A 13,340-nucleotide genomic window follows, 5' to 3' on the forward strand; every position below is an offset into this window, starting at 1 on the left:
CAGTTACTCTTTCAGTGCTACCTAAACATCTTACTGATATAACAGAAAGATACAGTAATGATGAACATTTCACTTGTCCCTTATGTGTCTGTATCAAAGAATTTTTCCTTTACTTTTTTTTTTTTTTTTTTTTTTTGATCAGGGTTCCAGTTGAGCCATCTTCTCACTTATCACTATCACCAAGTCACAATCAGGTAAATATTAGCAGATTTATTTATTTTTGTGTTTCAACTTTGATTTTTAAAAACTAAAATGGAGTACTTAAATTGCCATTAGAGTAACTAACTGTGGCAAAATGGATAGCACATTGGACTTCTAGTCAAACCTGCAGTGGCCATTAAATTGCCATTAAATTGGGCACTCTTGTACGCTGTCTTCTTGGTCAGATAATACAACATGCATATGGTATTTGCTGTTTTTCAGACACCAGACAGAAAATGAAACTTTATCTACAGTAATAGCTTTATAGTAGGTGTAAGAATGCGCAAAGATGGAAAAGATTAGGAATAAACACATTGAAAAAAATGCTAGGTGACTTCAAAGTTACTTAAATTAACATTATTTGCCTGTATTAATAGGGAATCTTGATAAGTTGATTCTCATCCCCACTTGCATGTACAAAATGATACCTGTGTTGCAGCTGTCACATACAGACTTGGAACTTCATCGGAGAAAAGAACAATTAGTAGAGCGCACTAGGAGAGAAGCACAGCTTGCTGCCCTGCAGTATGAGGAGGAGAAAATAAGGACTAAGCAGATTCAGAGAGATGCTGTCCTGGATTTTGTCAAGGTGAGTCATTTGAATTCATTGACTGATACTCTTAAAGTTTCTTAGAAGTGCTTATTTGTTCTGTGGAGACTGTCAGTTCTTTTTTTTTTTTTTTTAAGTATGTATTTATTTTTGGAGTTGTAGATGGACAGAATGCCTTTATTTTATCTATTTATTTTTATGTGGTGCTAAGGATCCAACCCAGTGCCTCACAAGTGCTAGGCAAGCCCTCTGAGCTACAGCCCCAGCCCTGTCAGTTTTTATTGTCTTAATTAAAACATTAATTTTTTTTCTCTTATTGTAAGGAATCTTGAGTAAATAGAGTGACTGTCTCCCCTAGTAGTGAGTAATTATAAGATAATAGAAATGATGATCTTCTTTTTTAACAATAATTGCTTCCTCTTAATTAGCACACTGCTTTTGGACATATCACTTTACTATCCAGCTTTCTTTGATCTCTAGAGTCATAGTAAAGATCAGTAAGATCATAAAACTGAAAGTGCTGGGTAAACTGTAAAAGTGCCATGCAAGCATGAAATCTCATTGTCCAAACCTCTCTCCTACTTCTTCACTCTAGTAAATATACCAAAAATTTGCTAAACTCACAGGCTTCATTTTTTATAATCATCTTTTTAAAATTTAATTTTTAAGAATCAAACCCAGTGCCTCACATGCTAAGCAAGCACTCTACCACTGACCTACAGTCCCAGCCCTTTATAATCATCTGTGATTCTTTTCCTTTCTTCCCCACATCCACTCAGTAACCCCAGTTAATGTTTCTTAACATTTTGTAGCCTCTGTTGTAGCATATGAATTTTGATCATCTTATTTTACTTGTGTGATTTCTTTTCATTCTGAAATTGCTTTGTAATTTTCTTCATAAGTAATTGTTTGTAATTTTGTAAGCTTAATATATTTCTCTCCCATGTTCCTGCAAACTACACAAAGATAAGAACCATGTTTTTTTTACTTAGTTGCTGTATCCCTAAAACTTAGCAGTTCTGAACCCACAGAAAAGTTCAATAGATATTTGTTAAATGAATGAATCATTCTTATCCTCTAAAAGCCTTCTTTCCTTTGTTTGATAAGTTTAACCAAAGACCACCTTTTAAAGTACTGTACTCATCTATTTTACTGTTTGACATTTTTGCTTCCCCCCCCCCCCAAATATAACAAGCCCATAATGATGATCTTTAGCTCTTTTCTCACCTGATTCTTCTTTATCTGAAAAGTTCCAGTGCCTAATATTTGCTGTCAAAATTAAGTCAGATAGTTGGGTGCTGAGGCACATGCCTGTAATGCCAGCAGACAGGGAGACTAAGGCAGGAGGATCACGAGTTCAAAGCCAGCCTCAGCAACTTAGCAAGGCCCTAAGCAACTCAGAGAGACACTGTCTCCAAATAAAATATAAAAAGGACTGGGGATGTGCCTTAGTGGTTGAGAGCTCCTAGATTCAATCCCCAGTACCAAATAATAAGAAGAAAATGAAGAAGTCATATTGTTTGACCAATGGCAAAAAAAAAAAAAAAAAGAATTAATATTCTTCCAAATAGAACTTTATAGAGCTCTGAAAAGTTATCTCAACTAACTGTATCATTTCTCAGTCCTTGTTTCCCTTCTATCTATCCTGAGATGTCTCTTCTTTTTAGTTCTTTTAAAACTAATCAAAATTCTTTATCGGTTTATTTATTTATTTATTTTTATGTGGTGCTGAGCATTGAACCCAGTGCCTCACACGTGCCAGGCAAGCACTCTACCACCAAGCCACAATGCAACCCTGGTTTATTTAATTTTTGTAATGGAGAAGATGAGAGTATTCATCATGTTTCACAGACAAGGAATCTGCAGGTCTAGGGAAATTAAGCTATGTAATTATATACAATTAATTCATTTTCATAGTCAGAAGGCTTTAGTCTAAAGCCTAACTTGTTCATTTATTCATTCACTGACTTGATGATAGATCCTTATAGAATGCTATTATGTACCTGTATAAGCAATAAAAAAATGCTTAATATACAAGTTATGCCCACCAGAAACAGCTTAGATCTTATTAGGGGAAGACAAATATATACATAAAATAGAAAATAAGATAGCTTATAATAAAAAGTACTAGTTTTGTATCAAAGACAAAGGAGAAATCAGAATTGACCTCAGAAGGAAGTGACAAGGGACTTAGAAGAACGAATGAATAGCCAGGAAGAAAAGAATGGATGATGGTCTAAAGATGAGTTTATTCTGTGTTGCAAGAATTTATGAATAGGTCATGAGCTAGGAACGAGCTTTATTAAGTTATACATTTAAAATAATGGCACTTGTCAGGGGTGGTGGCACATATCTGTAATAACCCCAGCTACTTGGGAGGCTGAGAGGCTGAAACAAGAGGATTGCAAATTTAAGGCCAGCCTGGGCAACTTAGTGAGACCCTGTCTCAAAATAAAAAGGGTGGGGATGTAGATCAGTTGTAAAGTGCCCCTGAGTTCAATCTCTAGTACCAAAACAACAAGAGTAATAATGGCACTTAAGCAAAGTACCAGCTTGGTTCGAGTTCTTATTGAAGACCAATAGAAAAAATGAATTGGTGAGATGGTAAAGATGATGCTGATGATACTTCCTAAATTTACTGAATGATCACTATTTACCCCACATACTGTTTCAAGCTCTTATATTAACTCCTTTGGTCTTCCAAGTAGTCTAATAAGATAAGTACTAGGATATTCTCTTTTTATGCTCAGGGAGGATAACAATTTGCCTAAGATTAAGGTCAAATACTCTGCTAGTAAGCCACAGGCAAGAATGCTAGTAAGCAGACTGGCTCCAGACCCTACTCTGACCATAATGCTATACTGCCCCTCAATAATTGATCATTGCTAACACTTACTATACCCTAGGTGCTATTCTATGCATTTTTCATGAATTTACTAAATTTTAGCTTTGCTTGTTGTAGAAGTTACATAGCTAGTAAGAGATAAATAATTACACTACAGATGGTCATGATTAAATGTCAAATTAAATCATAATCTAATTTAGGCAGAAGAGAACAATTTTAAGTTCTTAAGTAGGAGAAAAGCAAAAAAATATAAATACTTCTGAAAAACTAGTCTACTCATGTTAGAACAGGTTAGGAAGAAAGAGCTAGAAGGAAGAAATAAAATGGTAATTGCAATAATTAAGAAAATGGTACAAAGTGAGGACATAAAACTAGAAGATTTCTAAGGTGACAGAGGGTTGACTGAGTTACATAGTGACATGAGTTTAGAATCAGAAATATCTGAATTTGAGTCCAACTTTGTCCTTTGTTTGTGCTTGACTTTTGGAAAGTTATTGAACTACTCTGTACCTTTTGTTTCTTATAATATTTAATTATAAAGTGTTAACTTTCAGAATTATGATAGATATACCTAATATTTAATACTCGACTACGGTGGATTTTGTCCGGTAAGGGGTGTTGAACCCAGGAACACTCTACCACCGAGCTACATTCCCATTTTTTAATTTGAGACAGGGTCTTGCTAAATTGCCCAGGCTGGCCTTGAACTTACCATTCTCCTGCCTCAGCCTCACAAGAAGCTGGGATTATAGGTGTGCACCACCACACAGAACACTACAGTGGATTTTTTTTTTTTTTTTCATGGTTCTGGGGATTGAACTCAGGCCTTGTGCATGTGAGGCAAGCACTCTACCAACTGAGCTATATCCCCAGCCCTACAGTGAATTTTATCAAGAGGCATTTCAAAAGAAGCATTTTTATGCTTTGCACAATAGATATGTAGTGACAAATGATGAATAAATCATGAAGATGAATGAAGAAAAGAAGGTTCCAAAGCAAAGTTTTGAGACTAAATGAAAGGTTTTAGTGGGACTCTAGCATGTGGGGACTATGTAGGATTTGAGGTCAGAAGAAAGGTATGAATTTGTACTTGCCCCATAAGCTCTTTGCTCAGTTTCCTCATCTCTGAATTATGGTTTTTGTTTATTTCACAGAATAAGAAAAGTCACTTGAGAAAACTGTGTGTAAGAACACATTGTAAAACACTGAATACACTGATATTGTTATTATTTGTGATAATAACAGAAATGAGCAAATTGGGGGGAAATAGGTATGCTAAATAGTGAATTTGTTTTTGTATATGTTGATAATGCAATGACACTGAGTTTCCAAGTAGAGTTTGAATAAGCAATTGAAAATGTCTGAGACTTAGCTAATGGAAAATTCAAGTTGTCAGTATTAGCATGATATTTAAAGCCATTAGAGAAGAAGGATTGAGTTCATATTGAGAGAATATTGAAAGAATATAATGGCACAATATGTATGTAGATATACATAAAGTTTAAAAATTTTTTTTCTTTTTTAAATACTGATAGAAATATGATAGTATAGTTTGTTGTTTTTCTTCATTTAAATTGTAAAATATTTAAGGTAGGGTGTAACATAAAGCATTATATGTAAAAAATAAGGAAATTACTATAATTGTTTTAGTAAATACAGTTTACCATTTCAAATATGTGTTCCAGATTCTGACCAACTTTCTTTTTTTGTGGGGGTTTGGGGCATGTAGCAAAAAGCATCACAAAGTCCACAAAAGCAACAACCCCCCACAGATGGTGAGGTAAGTCTATATAATTACTTGGGGGGGGGGAGGGATTTATTATTTTTATAGTGGGAATGAAATGTTTTGAAGTGATTATCATTCTTTCAGTGATCAAAATATTGCCTTTTTTCTTTTTTCCATCACAAAATTGTACTTAAGAAGATACAGGCTAGGGAGTTTATCAAAATTTCTAGGTCAGGATTTTATATGTATTCATCTACATGTATATCACTCTAGACATTTCTTACCCTCCTCATCTCTGCTAGGGACATCATCCCCTTCTTATCCATTTCAAAATGTTCTCTATAATGCAAGAGAGTCCTAGAAGCTCTAAGATTATTATTTGTGATAATAATAGAAATGAACAAATTAGAGGAAAATAGGTATGGGAAATAGTAAATTTGAGGTACTGGGATCAGTCCCCAATACCTCATAGATAGATAGATAGATAGATAGATAGATAGATAGATAGATAGATAGATAGATAGATAGATAGAATTTGAGGTACTGGGATCAGTCCCCAATACCTCATAGATAGATAGATAGATAGATAGATAGATAGATAGATAGATAGATAGTAAATTTGAGGTACTGGGATCAGTCCCCAATACCTCATAGATAGATAGATAGATAGATAGATAGACAGACAGACAGACAACCTAGGTTTTTTAGTATGAGAAAATATATTTAGAATGTTTATTTTTTTATTTTTTTAAGTACCATACGATTTTTTTTTATTCATACATGACAGCAGAATGTATTTTGACATATAATACATACATGGAATGTACATATATCAGTCATAATGTCTATTCTGCTGCCCTTCCTATCCCCCCTCCTCCTCCCCTCCTCTCTCATTCTTTCTCTCTATCCAATCTAAAATGACACACTTTTTTTTTCTTTTTCTCATCACAACATCATATATGTATTCTGTATAACAATGGGGTTCTCCTTCCATCTTCTGTGCAACTCCCCTTCTCCCTCTTTTTCCCTCCCACCTCTCTTCCCTATTTAGTGGTAGTCTTCTCATGTTCTTCCTCCCTATCCCATTTTGAGTCACCCCCCTTATATCAGAGAAGACATTCGGCATTTGTTTTTTAGGGATTGACTAACTTCACTTAGCATAATCTGCTCTAAAAAATGTCCATTAGAAAAGTGTTTTAAAATCTTATTGAACTATAATAACTAATTCTATTTATATGAGAACTTTATATATTTGTATAATACCTGAAAAAGTCATTGAGACATTTTTAGTTGTTTTCACATAATAATAATTCTGTACAAGCCTTTGACAATCAGACTGTGATATGCTTAATAATACATTTTCCATTTTTTACCCCAGCATTTCCTTTTTGATGATTGTTCTTGAGTAATTCATTCTCTGAAAACTAAAGCTTCACTAAAAAAATGTATAGGTTTAAATTGTTTAATTGTACCTTATTTACAGAGAAAGGTAATGAAGAGATATAATTTGGCTCATGAGTCACCTGTATGTTAAATGAAGCCCCTTACTCTGTGATACTAATTATACAACTTTATGTTTGGTATCCTACTTATTATGTATTGTAAGCTACTAAAAATTCCAGACTTAGGTTTTAAATATTTGCATCTCAAGATTATCCCTCCATGACTATTCTTTAAACTCAGAAAAACATTAACTGGAATGCTATCTGCAGATTAGCCTTGCAAGAGAATTCTATCCATTTATACACCAGAAATCATGTCTCTAGGATTTATTTTTAAATTTACCACTGGTTCACTAGATGACTGCAAATTCTTTATATTATATCAGGTGTCAGCTTTCTCTTCTGTGAACAGAAAATAACCCCAGATCCCTCCTTAGAGGGTTTTTTAGGCAGTAAGGTCATATTTGAAGGGCTGGGGTTGTAGCTCAGTGGCAGAGTGCTTACCTAGCATGTGTGAGGCACTGGGTTCAAGTTTCAGCACCACATAAAAATAAATAAATAAAGATATTGTGTTCATCTACAAATAAAAAAAAAAAGTTAAAAAAAGATCATATTTGAAGTTGTTTAAACTCTTTGGAAGAACATCAGTGTTTATTAGCTATTGTATATGAATTCCAAGTGATTGTGAACATGATCCTATGTGTTAGCTCTTCAAAAGTGACTTATGTCTCTTTCCTTGTGTGCGTATTTTTTAAATGCATCACTTGTGTGCGTAGTTTGTTTTTGACTTGATTCATTTTTTTCCACATCTCCAGTGTCCCTTCCCATCCAGAAGGTCTCAACACACTGATGATAGTGCCTTGTTAGTGGTAAGAGTTTATGCAAAATGGAGTTTTATGCTGCTATTTCTAGATATTGAAGAATAGTTATTGTGCTTTCACTCAGAAATTATCTAATTATGGTAAAATACCATAAAACATGATGAGCATCATTACTAAATGCTTTATAAACAACTAGAATTATTTCACTGCTTTACCATTTGTGATTTACCAAGTGTTACAGAGTTCTGCAGCTATGATTCACATGTTAGTGCTTCCCAAGATGAAACATTTACATTGAGAACCACATTGATTTTAAGTTAGAGTTTTTAAAATGTCTTTTCTAATTCCAGGTGGTAATTTATTAATCATAATTTGACTCATGAGTCATCTGTATGTTAAATGAAACCCCTTACTCTGTGATACTAATTATACAATTATATATTTGGTATCCTATTTATTATGTATTATAAGCTACTAAAAATCCCAGACTTAGGTTTTAAATATTTGCATCTCAAGATTATCCCTCCATGACCATTCTTTAAACTCAAAAAAACATTAACTGGAATGCTATCTGCTGATTATCCTTGCAAGATAATTCTAACCATTTATAGAATTGCTTTTCCCATCATGTTTTATGTTATTATTCTATAATAGTATTGAAAACCAGCAGTTCAAAAGGCTAATATCTATAGCAAATTCTGTCCTATGTGCTGGAAACTGTTGCCATTGTGCATACTATATAAATTGCATGCTTTCATGTGAGACTCCTACTACAGAAACTTCCATTGTTTGTTAAATGTTCTATGTATTCTCCAATCTTCATTTCCTTTGAGATAGATAAAGCACATTTTAACTGGCAGTTTTACAAATGAATACAATCACCAGTCTCTGGAGTTTTAGTGGAATTGGCATGAGAAATAAAATTAGTTTAAATTAATATGAAAAGATAGGACTGCTGATGATCCGCACACAAAATTATCTCATTCAATTTTCAGAGCAAGAGTTAAGGTTAAATTTAGCACCATTTCATAAGTAATTACTGAGGCACAGAATATCTTGTCCAAAATGTGGCCTTTCCAAGGTCACTTAGCTGATAAGTGTAAGGCAAGGTTTGAGTCTAGGTCTGGCTCACTCAAGGACCTGCATAAATACCCTGCTATATTTGATATATTGCCTCCTACATTGTAACTGAAAACAGTTCAGGCACTGAAGATGAGATTTAATAACACATATTGTAAGTGATATAAGTCTGAGTGCCCAATAAGTTTTTTTCAAGGAAAAAGCAGAAATTAAAAAAAAAAAAAGCAAAATTTCCTTAGCATGAAATTTGAAACATCCTTTAACCATTTGTCAAAACATATATACTTGTATGTATTATCAGTATGCATGTTGGAAAGGTAGAACATGTACACCAAGAACCATATTGACTTTGTAAATATAGGTGTCCTTTAAAAACAAATCTCACATTTTTTTGTATGCCAAATAATATCCAGCTAACCCTGTACAAAAGAGTCCTATTTTAAATCATATAGCTTTGATATTCTCAAAATTATTCTTCGAAGACATTAAATTGCTCTTGAAGTCTAGACCTCTTAACCTGGCCTCAAAGCTTTTGTGCTCTGGCTACTGCCTGCCTCTCCAGGCTTATATCTGGGCTCACTCTAGGATTTTTCCCAGCTCTACAGATATGGTAAGCCCTTTCCCACCTGAGGACCTTTGCAAAGGGCTGTTCTCTCCTTACACCAGAATGCCTCTCCCTCCCTGCATAATACCTTTTGATTGATTCCTCCTCATTAATCAGGTGTCTGTTTAACAATGTCTCATCTTCAAAATAGTTTTCTATGGCTTCCTTTCCTCAAATCAAATTGTCTTCATTGTTATTTTTTTCTTCATAGTACTTTCATTTACATTTTTTAAAAATATATTTCCCCTATTGAACTACCAGACTGTAAGCTTCAGGGGCACAAGGATATTCTCTGTCATATTTACCCTTTCATACCCTGGCCCCACCATAGTTCCTGGGAATATATTAGGTGCTCAGTAAATATTTATTGAATGAACACATAAATGTTATATATCTAATAATTGCTCATTAAATTGTTTTGTCATGAACATGTCTGATGTTACAAGAAGGAAAAGGTTGAATTTGATTTAAAGACCTTGTAATTTAGGATTTGAAATACATATTAGTAACATTTAATGCCAGTTACACTAATATTCTTTTAGGGCCGCATCTCAAGTGCCTGTTGCTTTTAACCTTTTATGTCTCCCTGTACTGCCCCTGAGCTGCATTCCTTAACCTTTTGTATTTTTATTTTGATACAGGACCTCACTGAATTGCAAAATGAGACTAGCCCCAAACTTGCAATCCTCCTGCCCCAGCCTTTTGATTAGTTAGGCTTACAGGTGTGCACCACGGCACCCAGTGGCTTCTAGACTTTTTATATTTGAGATTGACTGCAGTTCCAAAACTTTTAATTAAAAGGAAGTCTAGGAAATCTGAACAGATGAAGCATACACGTGTCTTACCATTGTCATGGTCTTATTCTTTGGCACAATGTTTGTTTCTGTGTTAAAATAGATTTTGTCACAGAACTACATTATTGGTTACATGCTTTTTTTGTCAAAATAAAAAATATATATACTGTTCTGTACTAATTCTCATTAAAAATATAGTTGTAATCAGGCATGGTGTTGCATGCCTATAGTCCCAGTTACTTGGGTGGCTGAGGCAGGCAGATCACGAGTCCACAAAGTTTAAGACCAGCCTGGACATCAGAGAAAGACCCTATCTATAGACCCTTTTATAAATGCCCACCTATGCTGGGCACGGTCGGGAGCAGCTCAGGAGGCTGAGGCAGGAGGATCGTGAATTCAAAACCAATCTCAGCAACTTAGCAAGCCCTAAGCAACTCTGTCTTTAAATAAAATACAAAAATGGGCTGGGGATGTGTCTCAGTGGTTAAGCACCCCTGAGTTCAATCCCCAATACCAAAATAAATAAATAAATGCCCACCTATGTTTTTGTTCATTTATCTCATGATGTATCCCTAGTTTAAATTTTTTTTATTATTTAATTTATAAAGACCTTAATAGCTTTAAGCTTTTGCCATTTTATTGTCATAGTAGGTAAATCTTATTCAGTTCCTTTCTGAAAAATCTTCTCTGATTTTTATTTCCCATGTAGCAAAAGAAAAAAGTTTTATGTCTTGACCATCTTAGCTATAATCAAAAATCTATATAATGGCTTCTTTTTTATTTTAATTTCAAATGTTGAGTAATAATCATACATAGACATTAGTTTTTAACAAACAGTATTTCTTATAATATCTGTAGTATACCTAACTACTTGTATGTTGGCAGGTGAAAGATAAAGGATTAAAAACAGGGGGTAGGGGGATTCTTCCCTACCCTCTTATAGGTCATTTGGAATTTCACAGAGGCAGAAATGAAATGGTGGTTTATCCTTAAGGTGGGATGCAGAATTGTTATGTCCTGTGTTCTCACATCGGAGCCTTAAATTGGATTACAATAAATTAATTTGGATTAATATTTTTAAAAATGTTGTTCTGAAGCCAGTTCTGCTCAGTTAAAATTGACTGGTTCATTTTCCCTGCTATAGGAACAGCAAAAGACTCAATAGTTTGAAAACTATTTTGCTAAAAATATTGATGTTCTTAGTTTTATTTCTATGTAAAATAATTTTTATCAACTCATTCCTCTTGGTTCTTCATTAATATGGTATGAGATATTACAAATATCCTGAATTATTCAGGTAGAGATCCTATGTTGTATAAATGATGGGGATTTTCCCCAAAAATGTTCTCCTTCAAACTTATTAATAACCTTGGTAAAACATTTTGAAAAGTTTGTCAATGACTTTTCCTTCTCTAATTTCACTGATCAGACCTGCCTGCCTGGCATTTTGCTAACATAAATGCTGCCTTCTGTTTCTTCTCTTCCTCTTTTTGAAATTTAGTCGCTGTCAGGGTTGAATCAAGTGGGCTGTGCTGTTACCCTGCTTCATTCTTCTGCCTTCACGCCTCTTAAGGTATCTTTTGTTACATTATTTCACCAGGAAATTTGGGGAGGGTGTGCACAAAGTAGGTCTTAAATTTTACAATAGATTGGTGATAGCAACAATCTGAAATCTAGGATTGTATGAAATATGCTTAAGCTTATGAAACTATTTGAGTTTAACACTGGTTTCACTTGAAATTTTTTGAAAATTTTACATTGCCAGATAATCATAGAGTCTACATTAATTCTTTATATTCAGATTCTATTTGAAATTTCATTCTTCTTTTTTATCAAAGGTTATATTTTATCATGAGTTATTTTATGTGGTAAATAGAAAATATAAAATAACTGTTGTTTAATATGCATGTAAAATAAGTCCCAGTCTGTAAAATTATCACTGCCCAAACTTGCTAGAAAAGTCAATAAAGTTTTATTGTTACCAGGTGTGGTGGTACATGCCTATAATCCCAGCAACTCAGAAGGCTGAGGCAGGAGAACAATGAGTTCAAAGCCAGCCTCAGCAACTTAGTGAAGTAAGCAACTTAATGGGACCCTGTCTCAAAATAAAATATAAAAAGCCCTTGAGATGTGGCTCAGTAGTTAAGTGCCCCCAGGTTAATCCCTGGTACCAAAAAAACAACAACAACAAAAAAAAAACTTTTATTGGTACACAGCCAATCCCTTTTGTTTATGTATTTATTGTCTGTGTCTGCTTTTGCAATAAACAGCAGAGTTGGAATAGTTGTGACAGAGATTATAACAATCTGCAAGCCTAAATGTTTGTTTGGCCTTTTAAGAAAAGAAATTGCCACCCTTTGCTTTATGTCAACAGTAATATTAGATGATAAATTCCACCTTTTAGAAAAATTTAGTCTAAATTCTAAAAATTTAGAGTCTGTAGTATTTTATTTTTTAAGGCCTCTGGGAATGATAATTGCATCTTTATTTTAGTATACATAAGAAATTATTAAAACTTCTCACTGTCAAGATCCTCTCTTTGACTAACGTATCTGTTCTGCTGTGGCGTGTACTGATTTCTTTTTTCCATTACTTAACAATCTTTATGTAAGATTCTTTATATTTGAAAGCTATTATTTACCACTATGTGCTTCTCTGCTTGACCCTGAAAAAACTACCTACGTTATTTTCCATGTTAACATTTTTTCCAATTATTCTCAGTTGAGTTCCTTATTTGTACAACAGAAAGTTATTTTGGTTACTTTTTTTTTTCACAATTCTCTCAAGGAAGGTAAACCATTTTACATGTGTGAGAGAGAAGTTAATTCATTATACTCAAGGGATATCTCATGGCATTGGCACTTTTAATCTGAGTCATAGCTAATAAAGGCCATATACAAATGTGCCAAAAGTTGCATGATCCAGACCAAATTTTCTCTATAAAAGTGGCTATGACTTTGTTTCTACCAGCCTGCTAGACTGTCAAATGAGTAGATTTTAAAAAATATTTTATTAGTTGTTGATGGACTTTTATTTATTTATATGTGGTGCTGAGAATCGAACCCAGTGCCTCACACATGCTAGGCAAGCATTCTACCACTGAGCCACAACTCCAGCCCCTCAAATTACTAGTTTTAAAAGATTTATTTTTTATTTTTATCTTTACAGCAGTTATGTACTGGATTTAGGCATAATTTCTTATTGTTTTTTCTTAGCCAGGCTTAGAATTTGAATTCATGTCAACTTCTGAGATTATTTTATAATCTTTTTGTTTTCT

The 13,340-nt window shown here is 33.8% G+C and overlaps 1 protein-coding gene across 11 annotated transcripts in view; it reads left to right on the top strand.

Annotated features, from left to right (window-relative positions):
* The window catches only part of Lrch3 (leucine rich repeats and calponin homology domain containing 3), a 165,863-nt gene that overhangs the window by 86,523 nt on the left and 66,000 nt on the right, over nucleotides 1–13,340 (top strand). For 5 of the 11 annotated variants that reach the window (XR_013092533.1, XM_076868930.1, XM_076868935.1 and 2 more), the window contains exons 11-15: nucleotides 143–194; nucleotides 641–790; nucleotides 5,326–5,376; nucleotides 7,580–7,633; nucleotides 11,565–11,636. Coding sequence is in view for 10 of the 11 variants with exons in the window: in XM_076868930.1 (XP_076725045.1) it covers nucleotides 143–194; nucleotides 641–790; nucleotides 5,326–5,376; nucleotides 7,580–7,633; nucleotides 11,565–11,636 (379 nt within the window). In the remaining variant the exon portion in view is untranslated. The remainder of the gene's footprint in view (nucleotides 1–142; nucleotides 195–640; nucleotides 791–5,325; nucleotides 5,377–7,579; nucleotides 7,634–11,564; nucleotides 11,637–13,340) is intronic. The other 6 variants (XM_076868933.1, XM_076868929.1, XM_076868934.1 and 3 more) reach the window with 3 other exon arrangements.

Source organism: Callospermophilus lateralis, chromosome 10, assembly GCF_048772815.1.
Source record: "Callospermophilus lateralis isolate mCalLat2 chromosome 10, mCalLat2.hap1, whole genome shotgun sequence".
Taxonomy (NCBI): Eukaryota; Metazoa; Chordata; class Mammalia; order Rodentia; family Sciuridae; genus Callospermophilus; species Callospermophilus lateralis.